The sequence below is a fragment of the Solanum tuberosum genome, unplaced genomic scaffold, assembly GCF_000226075.1.
Source record: "Solanum tuberosum cultivar DM 1-3 516 R44 unplaced genomic scaffold, SolTub_3.0 scf00091, whole genome shotgun sequence".
Lineage (NCBI taxonomy): Eukaryota > Viridiplantae > Streptophyta > Magnoliopsida > Solanales > Solanaceae > Solanum > Solanum tuberosum.
Window position 1 is genome coordinate 54,963 of NW_006239016.1, and position 19,467 is coordinate 74,429.

Genomic DNA, 19,467 nt, shown 5'->3' on the forward strand with positions numbered 1-19,467 from the left:
TTGTATATGTTTCCTATTGCTTTTTTCAAAAGAATATTCTATGGCCAATGGTGGTTGTTTTTTAGTGTGTAGATTCAAAAGTGTATTAATAATAAAACTTTTTGACTTCTAAGCAGGGCCCACATCATTTATTCCAGTTGGTTTATAGAAGTTTCTGAACTGTTTTTCTTCACCTAGTAGCTGATTGAAATTGATATGAGAAATCAATTATTATTATTATAATTAGTACTAGCAATTTGGCAGGGAGAAGTATAAAGTTCTTATATATCAACTGTATTACCTGAAGATTTTTAACATGTAATTTAAATATTTACAAAATATAAAAATTATTCCTTTTAAATAAGTCGTGGTAAGAGTTACACGTAGATCTATTTCATCTTTTCTCCCTTATAATAGAATTAACTTTTATATCAAGTGATTTTCAACAAGTTAAAAATAAAATAAGGAAAAAAGAATAAATCATTTTTAAAAAATAAAACAGATTAAAAAAAGAGAGAGCATCAAATAATCTTACAACTTGGCTTTCAATTCCCACTATCTAATGGATCCTCTTTCTAGTATATTCAGACACAATAACAGCCAAAAATAAGCTATGTCAAGTCATCAAGTCCCAAGTTGTGGGAAAGTTGACTTGGCTGCATTACCTTCAGCATTACTTGATTAATTAACTAATTTTGTTAGGCTATACTTGAGATAAAAGCTTATTCCTACTTGTTATAGTTAATTATACCAAATTAATAAATGTAAGTTATGTATTTTCCATACAAATATTTATATTATTTAGAGTGTTTTCATTAGGAGGGTGCATTGGATTAAATCGAAAACAAATGTTATCGAACCAAATTTTAATTTGGATTGGTTCTTTGGCTTGACTTTTGATTAATAATTTACTTTGTTTATTTTTTTTATTTGGTTTCGGATTTAGAAAAATAAAAACCGAAAAATCAAAAAAATCAAATATATAGATAGGCGAATCTAGAATTTTTTGAACATGGGTGCACCAAGTAAAATGTATTGAAGTGGGAATTGATCCTTAATCCTCAAGGTCAAAAGCTCAACATTTAACCATGTGGACCATTTAGACTTCTTGTAGTACGGGTGCCAAAATATAATATTATACAAATTTTAAAAAAATATATATAAAATATCTAATTTTACGAAGAGACCACGGGTGTCGATTCCCTATTTTTTTGGTCTAAATTCGCCACTATATATATATATATGAAGCCAAGTTATAATATATATTCAAATTGCAAATATAACTTTTATTATGTTTCTAAATATTGACATAATTGAATAACCGAAAAGAGAAATCAAATCAAACCAAATTTACTTTGGTTCGGATTGAGTTACGCTTTTCCAAAACCAAAAATCAAATTAGGAAAAAATATTAATTGAATTGTTGAGGTGTTTCACACCCTTTAAGAAAAGAAGGTTAAGACATAAAATTAGGCTTAAACTTTCCATTTTTACCCTTATTAATTACTCCTCCGTCACATTATTTGGCAGGTATACTAAAAATAGATGTCCAAGATTAATTGTCAAGTTAAACAATCAAGAAACAATTAATCACCCTTTTTCCAATTCTACCCTTAATGTTAGGGTAGTTCAATTGAAAAGTTATGTAGTCTTTTGGTATTCTTGGTATAATGGGGTTATATTAGTCAAATTACACCTCCTATTAAATTTTCCTTGAGGGGTGTGCATGACCTTACCCTGACAAACAATTGTGGACGGAGGGAGTATTACTATCAAAATTACGATTAAAATAACTAAACATTAATTAATAACTAATTCCAATACTAACTAATGAAGGGTAAAATTGAAAAAACATTCTAAAAGTAGTCTTGAAAATTGAACAATTAAGTTAATTTGAAAAATAAGAAATGTTTCAACAATTCAATTAATATAAAATGGAGGGAGTATCTATTAGTAGTCTGAAACCATTTCAACACAACAATTAATATTAGTGCCTTTGTACGTCTATATGTTTACAACATTTACCCATAGCTTCAAAGACCCATCAGCAATCTTCGGGCTTCGGTATCCATCAATACTCTAACATGTGGGTGGCACAAAGATACATTGAATCTTGGTACATGAGTTAATTAGTTACGTGGAACTGAGTTCAAGGGAGAGATTGTTGGGCGTGTGAATAAAATCTCATATTGATAATTCATAAGAAAAAAAATAAGTTACTTATAAAGTGTTGAATACTCTTAATAGTGTGAGACATTTTGAAAAAGAACTTGACTTGATTATCACACCGTTTTAGGATTATATTCTTAAATCGTACTTTAAGCCCAACACAACTGATATTTCCCCTAAATACATTTCATTTGTGGCGTATGATTCTCCAAATTATTATTGCAAAAGACTTGTTCAACACTTGTATATGTCAAAAGAGGTAATGTTTACAACTAATAAATGAAAATAATTAAAAAATGGTCAGTGAACCTTTGGGATATACCATAAGGGGGTTACACACGTTCATATTTATATGCGGCGGAATGGATTCCTAAATCAAATAGAAGTATTTAAATTATCGAAAAACAGAATGTAACAATTGAGAATCACCAAACACTTGCCCAAATTGCAAATTATCCGATGGTGCCTACTGAACACAAGGCCAAACAATTTAAATTCTATTCGTTTTCGAAACCTCATGACATAACGTTCCAGCTTTTCTGGATTTCTTTCTTTACTTGTTTAGTTTCGACTTTTGCTGGTGCACCGTTGATCCCTATTATTAGGGACAACCTTAATTTGACCAAAATGGATGTTGGTAACGCTGGGGTTGCTTTCGTTTCCGGATGTATTTTGTCTAGGCTTGCTATGGGTGCAGTTTTTCATTTGTTGGGTTCGCATTTCTGATCATGTTTTCAGCCCCAACTGTTTTTTGTATGCCCTTTGTTTCGTCCGCTGGTGGATACATAGCTGTTCGGTTCATGATCGGGTTTTCCTTTGCAACGTTTGTGTCGAGTCAATATTGGATGAATATTAAGTTTAATAGTAAAAGCAGTGATATGCTTAAACATTATCCTTTTTTCGAGGATTGTTCGACAATTGTTGATGTATATTTGGGGTTAAGGCGAACTCCACCTATTCTATTGTGCTTCTACTTCATTTATACATATATCGTCAGGATCACAATCCTGGAAATTTAAAAAAAAAAATGAAAAAAAATAATAGGGTTAAACCGGCTTGTGAACGGAATAGCTGCTGTTGCTAATGATAAATTTGGTAACGTAAGTCCATATTACGCCCAACCTAATTTGAAATTTCAGCCATTAAGTCCAAAGTTGAGGGAAAGTTGACTTGGTTTCATTACATCAGAATTACTTGATTAATTAACTAATTTCATTAGGCTACTTGGGATAAAAGTTTTTTCCTACTTGTTATTATATTTATATTTACCAAATCAAAAAATGTAATTAAGTTATGTATTTTCCATACACATTTATATTTAATACTAATAATTAAGTGTTCGTTTGGTAGAGTGTATTAGCTAAAATTATTCATGCATTAACTTTGTATATTAGTTAACCTTGTTTGGTACACTTTTTCATGCTATGTATAACTAATGCAAGTATTATGGAGTGTATTACTAATACCATGGATCTCTAGGTATTAGTAATACAAAGGATTTTAACACTTGCATTAGATTAACTAATGACAAAACTACCCTCTAAGCCTTTATTAAAACATTTTTCAATACTTTTCCACGGTAAACTAATGCAATTCTCAAAACGTAAGCTTTGCAAATTGCTATAAAAAGCATATAGATTATTGCATTTGTTAAGATTTTTGATACAGAGAATTATTTTTTTTTAATAAAATATTTTTGAAAAAATAAAAAATGATGCTGCTCCCTGTGTATTTCAAAGTCAAAACACAATTGACAAAAGGGGTTATAAAGGGGCACAATACAATAGAGCAACTGCTTCAAGAAATAATAATACTAATAAAAAATATTATTGCTTCTAGGGAACGAGTTGATCAAAAATGAATATTGAGAACTTGAAAAAACTTGAAATAACTAGTTTGTTGGTGGTAGACTTTGAGGCAAGGTGAAGGTTAAACGATGAGGTATTCAAATGACTTGAATTACCAACGTTAAATGATTATCTTGGAGTGTAATTATGAGTTTCAATTTTTTTTATTACACTTTTGACATACTGCCAATCTTAGAGTGTGATGAGTAAAGTTATTTCAATAAGTTATTGATTTTGTGACTTGAATCCGTAATTTATAGATATCATAGAGAACTTTATCATTACTCAAGTGCTTCTATGGATCCTTTCAATGCCAATATGTGGTGCACACACAAAAATAACAATATAAGATTGAGTTTTAAATAAACCTCTTTGCCAACTTTTCTCAAAAATATTTTAAAGTAGTACTAAAAACTTATTTATTTTTATTTTTAGGGGGAAAAAGAAGAGCTAATGACGTTTAGCAAATTTTTTTATTGTGATTGTTTTATTAAAGAACCATGTTGCAAAAGAAAGTGCACAGAATAAAGAATGTGGGGTTATTTTTGTAAACAAATATTTTTTTAATAGACTTAATACAAGGCTTGCTATTTCCAATACATCAAACCAAACAATGTATAAGAAACAATGCAAGCATTACTAATACTTGCATTATTAATACATCATATTGAACATTATTCTTATACACTCTACCAAACTACCCCTAAGTGTTCTAACTAAAAGTTTTAACAAATAAAATTTGATTTAATTATTTAATATTAACACTAATATGAATAAATACACGTCTGGTTTCCATAGTTGGAAAGGTGAGGAAAACGTGAAGAAGTGGGCATGCAAAGAATTGGTGATTTTTTTTTTTAAAAAAAAAGTTTATTTAATTTTGGATAAAGGAGATACTTCAATCACGCACCGCATTAGAAACAAAGTTTTTTCCACCTCAAATCAGTGGAGTATATATATATATAAAATGCATAGTATGAAACAGATGTGTTTATTGAAATAATGGTATGAAACATATGTTCACTGAAATAATGGAAAATTTTCTAATTTTTTCATATGAAAACATCACTATATATTCTTTTCTCACAAATCCAATCAAAATGTATGTGAAAATAATCGTTAAACATTTTTAATCGAAAAGTCAATGAGGAATGAACGATGGTAATTAGAGGGACAAATACTATAAAGTTCTTGTACATTTTGTAAAATGAAAATATAATAATTTTTATCAATGAAAGGTTTTTGTTATAACCTGCCTTTAATATTTCTTTTTAGCGTCTCACAGAGCTGCAATAGTGAATTTTAAAAAATAATTATAATTATTTCTTGTTTATCTAAAATGTCAAATATTTTAGATGAAATTTATTTAGCTAACACAATAGTAATTTCAACCTTGTTTTCTAAATTGTGGGAACAATGTATTGGTAGCTTGAAATTTTTTTTATATGGTGTTGAATATTCTTGTAAATAGTGTGAGCCTTTTTCGAAAAAATCATTTGGTTTGGTTCATAGTGGACAATATCACACCGTATTAAAAATATTCTTAAAATATTTTAGCCCAACAATTGATATAAAAACTAATAATTTAGTTGGACGAGTTTGAAGATGGTGGAGTGTGGCATGGAGACTGGCTTAGTGCCATTGTCCGTCTATATATATGGACCTGCCCGTCAATACTCAGACTATGTGGGTGGCACACAGACCCGTTGAATCTCTGACCCGTGAATTATGGTAATGAGTCATATGAAACTTACTTCGAGGGGGAGATTACTGGGTATGCAAACAAAGTCTCACATTGATAGTTGAAAAGAAAAAATAAGAGTTACTTATAATATATTATAAGATGTTTAATATTCGTAATGGTGTGAAGCGTTTCTGGGAAAATCGTGCGGACTTGATTACATCCGTGTTAGGACTTAGGAGTATTCCAGAACCGTTAATGCCCAACACAACTGATATTACCCCTGAATACATTAGCAGTGCGAACAACTTAATTTCAGGATAAATTATTCACAAAATTATTGCAAAAGACTTGTTCAACACTAGTATGTCAAAAGGGGTAACGTTTAGATATAGTATACTACAACTAATAAAATGGTCAGTGAACCTTTGGGATATACCATAAGGGGGTTATTACACACATTCATTTATATTTAGATGCGGCGTAATGGATTCCTTATCAAAAAAAAATAAAAAAATGTAACCATTGGGAATCACCAATAACTTGCCCAAATTGCACATTGTCAACGCTTTGATACCTATATAAACATAACATTCTCAAAGTAATACACATCATCAATTTTACTTCTTAACACATTTGAAATCAATCTTTTGTTTACTTAATCAGTTGATCAAAGAAATGGCTGATGTAGAAGGATCACCGGGGAGTTCTATGCATGGAGTCACTGGAAGAGAGCCCGTTCTCGCTTTCTCGGTGGCTTCTCCGATGGTGCCTACTGACACCACCGCCAAGTTTTCAGTACCGGTTGATACTGAACACAAGGCCAAACAATTTAAATTTTATTCGTTTTCAAAACCTCATGGCCTAACGTTCCAGCTCTCCTGGATTTCTTTTTTTACTTGTTTCGTTTCGACTTTTGCTGCTGCACCTTTAGTCCCTATTATTAGGGACAACCTTAATTTGACTAAAATGGATGTTGGTAACGCTGGGGTTGCTTCCGTTTCGGGAAGTATTTTGTCTAGGCTTGCTATGGGTGCGGTTTGTGATTTGTTGGGTCCCAGGTATGGGTGTGCTTTTCTTATAATGTTGTCAGCCCCAACTGTTTTTTGTATGTCCTTTGTTTCGTCCGCTGGTGGCTACGTAGCTGTCCGGTTCATGATTGGGTTTTCACTAGCCACATTCGTATCGTGTCAATATTGGATGAGTACTATGTTTAATAGTAAGATTATTGGGCTAGTGAACGGAACAGCTGCCGGATGGGGTAATATGGGTGGCGGTGCAACTCAACTCATCATGCCACTTCTTTATGACATAATTCGAAGGGCGGGTGCTACTCCGTTCACTGCTTGGAGAATTGCATTTTTTATTCCTGGATGGCTTCATGTGGTCATGGGTATTTTAGTGTTGACTCTTGGCCAAGATTTACCTGACGGAAATCGTGGCGATTTACAGAAGACGGGTACTGTTTCTAAAGATAAATTCGGTAACGTAAGTGCAAATTACACCCCCAAGAATTAATAATATACTTGTCTGACGTTTGTTATTTTGCTAATTCTATATGGTGTTTGTTAATTTCAGATATTGTGGTATGCTGCAACAAACTACAGGACATGGATCTTTGTTCTTCTCTACGGATACTCTATGGGAGTTGAACTGTCTACGGACAACGTCATTGCTGAGTACTTCTTCGACAGGTTTGATTTAAATTGTTAGTTATAGTATAGGAATTCAAAAATTCGAACCTTAAGTACTTAGACCTAATTAAATTTGTGCAGATTTGATCTAAAGCTTCAAACAGCGGGAATCATTGCAGCGACATTTGGTATGGCTAACCTTTTAGCTCGTCCATTTGGAGGATTTTCTTCTGATTATGCAGCCGAGAAATTTGGTATGAGAGGGAGACTTTGGGTTTTATGGATTTTACAAACACTTGGAGGAGTATTTTGTGTTCTTTTGGGTCGTTCAAATTCCCTACCACTTGCCGTAACATTCATGATCCTTTTCTCAATCGGAGCTCAAGCCGCTTGTGGTGCAACTTTCGGTATTATTCCCTTCATTTCTCGACGATCATTAGGAATTATATCTGGAATGACTGGGGCAGGTGGAAATTTTGGTTCTGGATTGACACAATTGTTGTTTTTCACAAGCTCAAAGTACTCAACAGCGACAGGGCTAACTTACATGGGACTCATGATCATAGGATGCACTCTTCCTGTTACATTTTGTCATTTCCCACAATGGGGAAGCATGTTTTTCCCACCAACAAAAGATCCAATCAAGGGAAGTGAAGAACATTATTATACTTCAGAGTATACCGAGGCCGAGAGGCAAAAAGGTATGCACCAAAATGCCTTGAAATTCGCCGAAAATTGCCGATCGGAGCGTGGCAAGCGTGTTGGGTCCGCACCTACTCCACCAAATTTGACACCAAATCGTGTCTGATCGGATTGATGATCGTCAATCTTTGATTCAATTGAAGGTTCAATGAGCTGAGTCGTCTCAATAAGCAAAATATGTCCTGACATTTATTTTTTTGTTGGTTTTTGTTTTTCTTAAATGATGTTGCATGTCGATACGCTGGAATCTACTAAGGTGTATGTGGTTTTTAATTGACGTATATATAAATATATTACACGTTGTGATGTTTCCTATTGTGTGTTTAAAAGAATATTCTAGGGCCAATGGCCTTTGTTTTACGGAGTTCAGATTCAAAAGTGTATTATAGTTGTAATTAAAACTTTGACTTCTAAGATGGGGCCTGATTTTATTCCAGTTGGTTTATAATAGGACGTGAATTGTTTTTCTTCGTCTAGTGGCTAATTTAAATTGATATGAAAGATTCATACCATTTATAGTTTATAATTAGCAGCAGTTTGTACAGGGATATAGAAAATATTAGTTGGCTTAGAGTGAAATCGAAAATTAAGTGTAATATAATTGACAATTCAACTCACGTTAACTCGTAAAGTATAGATAACTCAAGTAGGAGTAAAAAAATAATGCATTTTAGTGAACTTAGAGTGAATTATGTTTCTCTTTTCCCTGGGAAAAAAGAGTCAATTTAAATTTTTAGATTAAAGATATTTGACTTGATATCAAATTTTACTGTATCAACACAAGGACAATCTGTTTTTTCTTGTTTTTTTATTAATATTTATTACTAACTTTCTAAATTAGTTTTCTACATTTTTTTGAAATACTAATAATTATAGTTATTATTATAATTAAAAATATATTTTATTTATTATCTTTTTAAAAGAAAGTGCGTGAACAAGTGAAAGTGAAAAGAGGGACAATCTAAGTCATTGTGGGTACAGCTTTTAAGTCCCAAGCTGTGGGAAAGTTGACTTGGCTCATTACATCAGTATTACTTGATAAATTAACTTAGTATCTATATGTATTATTTATACCAAATCAAAAAAATACAAATAATATGTCTTTCATAGACATATTCAATTATTCATATTCAACCAATAATTAAGTGTAATATATTATAACTTTAAATTTTAACTAATAAAATTCAATTAGTTAATTTAACATAAACACAAAATATGAAAATTATGTATGCGTCAGGCTTCCCTAGTAGCTAGGTGAGAAAAACGTCACGAAGTGGACATGCAAAGAATCGGTTTATTTCATTTTTAAAAAAAAAAAACAATAGTAACTTTAACCATAAAAGCCTTTTCAAGGGGATGAACATAAATATCAAAAAATTGAAAAAACAGATTGAACTGAATTTATTTTCAATTGTTCACATCCAGATCGACCCGCTCGTCGATTATGTTAGGACCGAAATAAGCAGGTGTAATGCGGAAGCTAGCAAAGCAAACCTCGAAAGACCACAAGTAAGAAGACAAACGAGAAACACACCAAAAGAGACAAATTTAAAGTGGTTCAGTCAATCGACCTACGTCCACAAAGGAGATGAGCAATACAATATAAATATGAGAGTACAAAATATAGAGAGAAACACCCTCAACCAATTCACTCGGAATAACCGCAACTCTCAAAACCCTAGGACTACATTGTGAATGCTGATCAATTAAGTTAGAAGGAATAAACCTATATTTATAGAGTCCTAAACCTTTCTTATAAGAAAAGGACTAATTAAAATATTAAAACATTTTCCTGAAAGGAAAACCTATTTATAGTAAAAAAAAAATCAGGGCAAATCAATGTCAACAATTTAGGCCTTCTTGGGTTTCCATCTGGACCATCAATAGTTGAGAATTAACACTATATCATTATTTCGCCAAACAAAAGAATCACAATACCAACCTTCTTAATGAACATTGTTCTTTATAATTACTATTTGTTTGGTTTCTATCTACTTAGGTAACAGTAAATTGTGTGAGAATATATATAGGTTAAATTCATTACTACATATCAATAAATTTATATTCTTTTTCACCTGTACTTTACCTATAAAATAGTAGTACTACTAATATTTTCTTACATGTTAATAGGATGGGTTTGCAATCCAAACTTGTCAAGAATATTCAGCTCCCAAACACTCAGAGCCATTCATTTAACTGAATCCGGTATTTTAAATACGACTACATATTATATAGATATTTGTGATCTGCAAAGAATACTAATAAATATCCTAAATCTATTAATTTGAAAGTAGAAGAGAATTAGTGGTAATAACTTTAACGATTGAATCCCGTAAATTTTAATTTGGTATGACATAACAAGAAGTTGGTACAGTAATTTCAGTATCTCCGATTCATTACACTTGAAATTGCAATTGTATTAATACAGATAAAATCCAAATCACTTGGTCTGTCCTTTAATATCTACTCTCCCTATCCCTTTTTATTTGTCTACTTTTTTCTTTTTACTTGTACCTTTTTGATAAATTAAGAACGGACAATTTTTTTACCTATTATACCCTCAATTTATTAACATTAAGTTAATATTTTTGAAAAATATAGTAAGTAAAGATATTTGGGATCCTATCAATTAATAAAGGTAAAATAGTAAACTTACTATAGCAATCAAGATTTTTTTAATAGATGAGTCGAATCAAAATTTCACGAGTAAAAAGAGATAAAGGGAGATATATGCCTTTATTATTTCTCCTACAAATTAAACCACTACATTTGAAGCCCTTCAACCACTTTTCCTAGCATTGATCTCTCATAAAACTGAATGAATATAAATAGAATGTAATTTGCTGGTACACTTTTCTCTAAATTCTAACCACTTGATATCATACATAAAAATTCTAATATTACAAGTTGAAAAAAGAGAAAAGGAGAGAGACATAATTGTTCAGCTAGAGAGACCTGACTAGTAGAACAATAAATTGTAAGCATTTACTTTCATCTAAATCTTATAGCAACAAAATAATAATAATAATAGTTTACCCAACAGCTGGTGCAACAATTAAGGTAGCAGCGGCCTTATGTATCCGCGGTCTTCATAAAATTGGTGAAAGGTACGGAGTAAGAACTTTAGATCCGTAAGGGTGGTTGAGTTGTGTAACATGTGGTATCCAATAAAGGTGGTTAGAGTTCGATTTCCCTCAATACTTTTTTTAGTCGAGCTCGTCGCACTATGTTTACCTAGTGCAGTTTACATTTCTCGTGATAATTTATGAGCTATTATATAGGAGTTTACTCAGTACACACCCCAAGAATAACAGTTGTGAATTACCACGGAGGTTCCAAGAAAATATATAAAACATTCAAGAAATTGATCGAAATACACATAGTTAACATTGAAATCAGATTGATAGATGACAGGTCAACGCTTAAGTGTGTAGAAAATAGAGAAATATGAAGTTTAGGGGGTAATAGGACACCCGTGAAATTGGAGTGTGTAGTTGGAATTTCGGGTATAGATTGGGGGGGGGGGGGTTTAGACCATTTTCTCTTGTAATAATAATGGAAAACACATGAACGTGACAGATCATTAGTTATGGTAATGTAGGAAATAGGTGACAATCAATCTATTTGTGTTGCTGACTAGGTTTTTACTTTTTAGTATGGTATCAACTATCACGGATACATAGTCAATTATGGACCTGGAAACTCGAAATTTAATTTGAAAATCATATTTATAACTCCATAAATTAAAAATAGATCGTAGCAATCATGAATAATGTCTAATGAAGAAATTCGAAATTTAATTTGAAAACCATATTTTTAACTCCATAAATTAAAAATAGATCGTAGCAATTAAGAAGGGCGATCCATCGGTCCCAAATATACTTCATTTAATATACATACTCTTTTAATGAAAAATGAATAAGGTGCGTCGAAATATTAAATGATGGAAGTGAAGCAACAACGAAGACGTACTAAAGATTCATAGAGAAAGTAAAAATGTATTAATGTGAGAAATTAAGGAAGAGAGAAGTTCATGATTTTATACTAGCAATTAATGCCCAACAATCACGGGCCACCATATAAAAATAATGAGTCCACTAACACGAGATGTTTTGTACACCAGACTGTTTTCTTCCATGCGTTACGAGTTTCTACTGTCTGTACTCTGCTTGCAATGAGCTGTGTACAAATCTTTATATCTGCCGCCTCTACTCCTCACGAGCCTATTTATAGTTTCACTTGTTATAAACCACACATCATAGTTTCCACATACACAGAGACTTTTACAGAAACTCCACACAAGAGAACTTTCTTAAAATGACAAATGCAGCTTCCAATAAAAATATTTTCCTTGTACTATATGTTTTTTGCCTTGTTTTGCTATCTTCTTTTATAAATGAAGCTATGGGAGTCCGTCAATTATCTGAAGAATACATGATAATGAAGCCCAAGTTGATGAATCGTCACAATAAACGTCCTTTTTTTCATGGGAAGGAAATCAAGAATTGCTTACCAAAAGGGTTCAGACATGCATCTGGTCCAAGCAGATATGTGAACAATCATATATTTGGTGAACTTGGAATTGGATGTTCACAAGATAAGCATTTCAAGCAACCTTAATTAGCTAGCCCAGCAATGTTGTTATGAGAATAACTGATGATGAACTAATTTATACGAATAAGCGGTATTATTCTTTTTATCTAGTTTCTAGTATAATAATTCATGTTTTGTTTCGCTTTATTAAATTGACTATAGTGGAGTTCAATTTATACTTCTGTATTTTACGTTACTACTTGTCAAGAAAGAAAGAAAGACGAAAATTTTACATTATGCACTCTGTTTCTGTGTTTGTTATAGTAGGTTAACTTGCATGTACAAGTCTTGAACAGAGTAAATTGTGAGTTTCTTTTCTAAGGTCTCGTTTGTTACTAACATTAGACTAACTCAATATGATTTCTTAAAGTATCGTGTTCAATGCTAAACCTCAAACATGAAATTCTGCATGCATTTTTTGGAAGGTTAGTAGGGGTAGAGATCACACGTAACTAAGTTACATAATTTGTCTATTTGTTCTCAAACATACACCAAGTTATTTCATCAAAACTTCCCCTGCAATTAGACTAACCAAGGGACATTTACAGAAACTGTAGCAATTTCAAGTGAATTAGCACCTAATATACAAAAGCAGATTAGAGCCTGGTAACAAGAAAGCGATTCATCAAAAGGGGAAAGGTGAAGAAGAGAATAAATAACCAAGGTCCACTGTATTAGCGAAGCTATTGAGGTTTCTTTAAAATGTCGCAAAACACCTCAAGATAACAACATTAAAGAGTGCGCAAAATAAACCAACAGCTTCCAGAATCAAAGTAATAGTTCAAAGACATTTTTGTTTAGGAAACTCTATAGCAACAACGGAAAAGAAAAATGTCGCAGCAAAATAACAGGATAGTCCATAACTTTAGCTATACAAGTCATCATCATCAGCTCCAGCATTAGAAGTTGTGAAGGGGTCAGATGCAGCAGCCCCACCACTGGTCTCAGAAAACCGAAATTCAGTTCCAAAACCTCGAGATTGCTGTAAGGTCTGAGCAAATGCCTGGTATTTACGAATATCGGCATCACTCACACTTCGTCGTGCATACTTCATGGACTCCTCAAAATGAGCAGGCTTAATCTCTGATATCTCATCATCAGCATCCTCATCCATAGAATCAGGATTCTCTGCTCGCCTCTTTTCCTTTTCTATATCCTGTAACAAGAACGCCATTTGACAAGTATTAAGATGTTAACCATGCCCATTTAACTTGATTTTTAAAAAAGAAAGGTTAGCAACCCTTGCAAACATTGACATAAGAGACCAGCTAGCAAGTTAACATGGAGTTTAAAGCAAGAGATGCACAGCACATAGCTGTTTTTCAAGAAACGGAGAGGAGATAAACACTTGAATTCAGATATTTATTTTGGCACCATCAAACTGAAGACGACAAAAACCATTAACAAAGTACCGAAGAGCACCATTATTTCAATATTTCAGCACAGATGATGACACAAAAGCAACTAAAACATTGTCCAATATAAGTATCAGCAGTGGCAGATCCATCTTATCTTAGCAGCAGCATGTGCTGGTGCATACGCATACACAAACACACGAGAGTATGAATATATTTTTGATATAACTTTATACTAAGTCCACACTCACTGCAACAAGGTGGAGTGATACTTTCACCCACTAGTTTAGAGTCTTTAAGACCCCAGTATCAGTAGATGTACAACAGTAAACAACACAGATAAAAAACTGTAAGAACAAAGACAGATGATGTGACCTCAAAGACTAAAAAAACAAAACCAAATTTATAAAATTAAGAGCAGGAGGACTTACTTTCTCAATGTTCTCTCTTATGGCATATTTGCATGCCCGTTGACAGATCTCAGTGATATCAGCTCCACTAAATCCCTGAGTATACTTGGCAAGAGCTCTCAAATCAATATCTTTTGATAGGGGAGATTTTCTAAGACATGCCTTGAAAATCTGATGGCGTGAGTCTTCATCGGGCAGTGGGATATAAATTAACTGGTCAAGTCGACCAGGTCGCAGAAGTGCAGGGTCAATAATATCAGGCCTGTTTGTGGCCCCAATAATAAAAACTGTTTTCTTTGCATTCATGCCATCCATTTCAGTCAGAAGTTGGTTCAGAACCCGATCAGCTGCTCCACCAGCATCACCACTACTGCTTCCCCTCTGCAAAAAAAAAAGCAACAATCTTTGTAAGCAGTGATACACGGATAACTACTTTTTTCCTGTTTTCCCTACTTTTTACAGATTTATCTAATTGATTGCCTAATTAGGAAATATGTGCTGTCTAAGTCCACATAACCCGTCAAAGAGTTCCTGTGTTTGCTTACAACAAACAATTTGGTAAACTTGAAAACTATCTTACCTGAGTGGCAATAGAGTCGAGCTCATCAAAGAAGAGGACACAGGGTGCAGATTGTCTAGCCTTGTCAAAAATTTCACGGACATTGGCCTCACTCTCTCCAAACCACATGGTAAGCAGCTCAGGTCCTTTGATACTAATGAAATTGGCTTGACACTCATTTGCAATTGCCTTGGCAAGAAGAGTTTTCCCACATCCTGGAGGACCATAGAAAAGAACACCTTTTGAAGGTGACATACCAAATTTCTCGAACTTCTCCGGATGCTCCACTGGGTATTGAACAGTCTACATAATATGAAACAAGAACAATGATGAAACCCTCCTAAGACAGAACTTAATGGCATATATGAATGCATCAAGACCAAGTTATTGACTTCAATTACCTCTTGAAGCTCTCTTTTGACATTTTCAAGACCTCCAATATCTTCCCATGAGACATTAGGCACTTCAACAACCTGCACATAATTTTCACGGAAGAACCCAATAAATTTGTGAACTTAAAAAAACACAACCCATCTATTCCATCCATAAACCCCATACAGACAAAAGGACAGGATTATCATAAGCAACAAGAACATTGCACATGATCAGGTAGCAAGCTACATTACATAACTGGGTCGTAATAGGCTACTTACTGTTTCACGCAATGCAGATGGATTGCTTGTTCCTAGAGCAGTTTGGAAGTGCTCATTTGTGACAGCCATTGAATTCAATATTTCAGCATCAATGGAATCATCTTCCAGATCAATGACATCCATTTTCTCTCTAATGCACTGAAGTGCAGCTTCAGTGCAAAGAGCAGCAAGATCTGCACCGACATAACCATGTGTATCTTTTGATATTCTTTCCAAATCAACCTGCAGAATCAAATACTCGCCATTATGCCACAACGATAATTTGATCCCAAAAAAGAAGAAGGAAATTCAATAAGTTGGCTTACTTCTTCTGCAAGCTTCATATTCTTGGTATGAATACGAAGAACTTCAAGACGTCCAATTTCATCAGGAACACCAATGTCAATTTCCCTATCAAACCTACCAAACCTTCTGAGAGCAGGATCAATGCTGTTAGGACGATTGGTAGCTCCCATAACTATGACATGAGCACGAGATTTCAGTCCATCCATCAGAGTCAGGAGCTGTGAAACAATCCTTCTCTCAACTTCACCATGTGTCTTCTCTCGCTTGGGAGCAATTGAATCAATCTCATCAATGAATATAATAGATGGAGCATTTTTCTCAGCCTCTTCGAATGCCTTCCTGAGATTGCTTTCACTCTCACCAGCCAATTTGGACATGATTTCTGGTCCATTAATGCAAAAGAAAAATGCACCTGTTTCATTAGCCACTGCTCTGGCTATCAGGGTCTTCCCAGAACCAGGGGGTCCATAAAGTAAAATCCCCTTTGGTGGTTTCACACCAATGGATTTGAAAAGTTGAGGATGCCTCAATGGTAATTCCACCAGTTCACGAATCTGAGCCATCTGTTTTCTCACACCACCAACGTCATCATAGCCAACTTCGTCCAGTCTCTCCTCGTCCTCCCTTTTAACAGGCTCCCCCTCACAAAAGATTTCAGTGTCTGGAGCAACAACACAATACTCCCCTGGGTCAGTCTCAATGACTTTGAATTCCACACTTCTCATCCCTCCTCTAACAAGGAAATTGTCTCCTTTTCTCAAAGGACGATATGCTTCCAAAAAGTAAGCTGCAAAAAGGAATATGCTTAAAATTGAGGCCAACACAGACAGCGCTTACAGATAAGGTGGATACAAATTCACTAACAAAGACGACAACCTTCACCTCTAATTTTCACTGCCAATTGACAAAATCAAAGAGTAGAATGTACAAAATCAAGGAAAGACTGTGAATTGGAGATAATTTAATAAATACTGGAGAATCCCAAAACAGATGCACAATAACAACTGCTGCAACTCCACATTCTCCAAAAAAACACCCAGAATTCTCCTGGACTATCATCTCAAAGGTTGTACTATCAACAGAAGGAACAAGACAGAAATTATAGTTCTATAAGATACAAACTTAAAATCGCACTATGGCCCATCAATAACGAGTTTCCCAAGTACAACAATATACCCAGAGTAATCAAGTTGTTTGATGGAAAAATCAAATTATTGATATTCAACTTGTCCAAAACCAGTTGAATTGCATTGCGCACAAATTATCTAACTAAAGTCCGCACTAACACATGGTGTCTCCTTTTGACGGTACCACTGAAAGAACAATTACCTTCAAGAGCTATTTTAAATATACATACTTGTGAAGCAAGGATACCGAATTCTGTTGATAGCATTATGGTGCCAGATACTAATTAGGCACCCGGGCTTGTCTCCTTAATTCAGGGAGCTCAGAATTTAAATCTAATCACAGTGAACAAAAACTAAAACCAAACAAAGAGAGTATGATGTATTGTTTGTGATTGTGAAAATCAAATATCAATGATATTGACAGTCTTTTTTCATTATCACTACTACCTTGTTCCTTCAACCCACCCTTATTAATTTTTAGATTTGATGAAAAGTTCAATGAATTGGAAATTCCTATACCACAACAGTACAGAGAATAAAGCCTTGAAATTGCCAAACTGAAAACCATGCTTGAGCTATTCAATTGGAAAGAAATTGCATGTGTCAGTACACTTACGTTTCAGAAACGCATCAAACAAATCCCCAGTGAGACCTTCTATTGTATCATCTATAGGAAGTATGTGGACACGCTTCCCATACTTAACATCTGGGCATTGGTGCACAGACACAACATCTCCAAGACGGACCCTCAAATTTGAACGGACAACCTTGTTCATCCTAATCTTCGGCTCATCGCATGTTTCATCGGCAAGTGCAATGACAACTGTATCCTTCCTTTTCTTTCCCTGGATTAAAATGCAGCACAAAACTATTGAGTCAATTGGATGAACAGGCAGACAAACATGCAAACAGATTCAGAAAGGTAACCTCATTTAAATAGTTGTTAAAATTAAGCCATACGCACCATGAGAAAATTACAACATTGTTTTTAAAAGTAAAAAAAGCACAGAAAGAAAAATGCAACAAGATCAGTGGGCCACTGGGGGTTGAAGTGACAAGTAAAGCACATGCTTTCTTTAAAGTGAAGCACACAATTTTCTGATAAATTAAAAGTAGCATGCCAAGCTGGCGACACAAACACTTGTATGAATGCAGTAAGTTATAATCAAATTTCAATTGAAGTAACTAATTATAACATCCAACATACAATAGTTCACAATATTAATTTAACTCCTCATTACTGAGACTCAAAGAACCAACTGTTTCTCATTGGAATCATATAGCGTGTCTTTGATTGAGCCCAAGCTTATTTAAATTGAGAGCATCACTACGCCATATCTCATGACTTCAAAAAGTATTGTCGAAGTGGTATATGTCTACTATGATTCTGAGAGTCTTTTCTTTTTATGTAGTGAGTAAATTCAGTATTATGATTCAGAACGTCTTTTCCATGATTATGTAATATAGCCAATTAAAATTGACATATAGAACCTATTGGCATCTGCTCATCAAGGATCAACAGAGTAATTCAATGGCATAGCATAAGCTAGGAACACAGATAATCCCCACCACTGACTAGAACAAACGTGAGTAATTTGTCATTACAGACTCTTTCCTGACGGATCATCTTAGTTATTGATCTCCCCTTGACGCAGAAACCAAGTTCAAAAGAATATCTCTACAGCTTGTGACCATCTATAAATAATAAGTTGCTTTTCAGTTTAAACAAGTATATGTCACACCTATAACCCATAAAATTGTCAGTCCCATCATCAAACAAGCAGAACAAACACCGCACCTCAAAACGTAGAAACACTAATATCCTATGTCTAAAAATCTATTGGCAAGTGTAAAACTATTCAATCCACCAGATTCACCTAAGCGACGAAAAAAAATCAACTACTAGCAAAGTGATCTTCACTGTAAACCTTATGCAATCAGATTATCCACATCGAAACCCTAAAAACACGAGATTTAGGCGAAACCCCCAAAAAGTAGGATAATTAGAAAACCTTGATGAGAATTGTATCTCCACGGAAGAGCTGTAGCTTCTCCATAGTAGCAGGGTGCAGTGCAACAACAGAGTTATCATCGTTGACCGCCTCATCAACAACAAGCCGATTAGGAGACTTCTTCCTCTCCAAAATCGCGGTAGAGAAATCCTTCTTCGCACCTTTTCTGAAAACAAAAAAAAAAGTAAGAATCAGTAATCACAATACAATACAAATCTCAGAACTTTCTAGAAACGATTTCCATAGTTGAAACAACTCAGTAGATCAACCGATGGAGAGGAGAGAGAACTTACGAGTCAGATGACTCGGCCTGGTTAGTCATCTTCAGAGATCTAGATTAGGGTAGAGCAGCCGAGAGAAACTGGAGTTTTGCTGGAGAAGAGAACAATGAGTGCAAGAAAGGGATATGGAAGAAGTGAATTAACAATTTATTAAACAGAGAAAAAAAACACGATAAAAAT

The 19,467-nt window shown here is 33.9% G+C and overlaps 2 protein-coding genes across 2 annotated transcripts; one reads left to right on the forward strand and one right to left on the reverse strand.

The window, feature by feature from the left end:
* The first annotated feature begins 6,299 nt into the window (after window positions 1-6,299).
* Window positions 6,300-8,372, forward strand: LOC102588784 (high affinity nitrate transporter 2.4-like). Its single transcript, XM_006347132.2, has 3 exons — window positions 6,300-7,164; window positions 7,255-7,370; window positions 7,452-8,372. The coding sequence occupies exons 1-3, from the start codon at window positions 6,355-6,357 to the stop codon at window positions 8,116-8,118; spliced, it is 1,593 nt and encodes a 530-aa protein (XP_006347194.1). The 5' UTR covers window positions 6,300-6,354; the 3' UTR covers window positions 8,119-8,372.
* A 4,885-nt stretch (window positions 8,373-13,257) lies between these two features.
* On the reverse strand, window positions 13,258-19,467 carry LOC102589113 (cell division cycle protein 48 homolog). The gene is made up of 9 exons (XM_006347133.2): window positions 19,300-19,467; window positions 19,007-19,172; window positions 17,611-17,839; window positions 15,888-16,654; window positions 15,583-15,804; window positions 15,331-15,402; window positions 14,951-15,232; window positions 14,392-14,751; window positions 13,258-13,761 (listed from the first exon to the last, which is right to left on the reverse strand). Exons 1-9 carry the CDS (start codon window positions 19,326-19,328, stop codon window positions 13,471-13,473), a joined length of 2,418 nt encoding a protein of 805 aa, XP_006347195.1. The 5' UTR covers window positions 19,329-19,467; the 3' UTR covers window positions 13,258-13,470.

Excerpts from the sequence above, each read along its gene's own strand:
- LOC102588784 (XM_006347132.2), top strand. The coding sequence starts at position 6,355 with ATGGCTGATGTAGAAGGATCACCGGGGAGTTCTATGCATGGAGTCACT. Across the intron at positions 7,165-7,254 it reads CTAAAGATAAATTCGGTAAC|ATATTGTGGTATGCTGCAAC; the intron begins GTAAGTGCAAAT and ends TGTTAATTTCAG. Across the intron at positions 7,371-7,451 it reads GCTGAGTACTTCTTCGACAG|ATTTGATCTAAAGCTTCAAA; the intron begins GTTTGATTTAAA and ends AAATTTGTGCAG.
- LOC102589113 (XM_006347133.2), bottom strand. The coding sequence starts at position 19,328 with ATGACTAACCAGGCCGAGTCATCTGACTC. Across the intron at positions 16,655-17,610 it reads GTTTGATGCGTTTCTGAAAC|CTTACTTTTTGGAAGCATAT; the intron begins GTAAGTGTACTG and ends TCCTTTTTGCAG. Across the intron at positions 13,762-14,391 it reads TAAGAGAGAACATTGAGAAA|GATATAGAAAAGGAAAAGAG; the intron begins GTAAGTCCTCCT and ends TTCTTGTTACAG.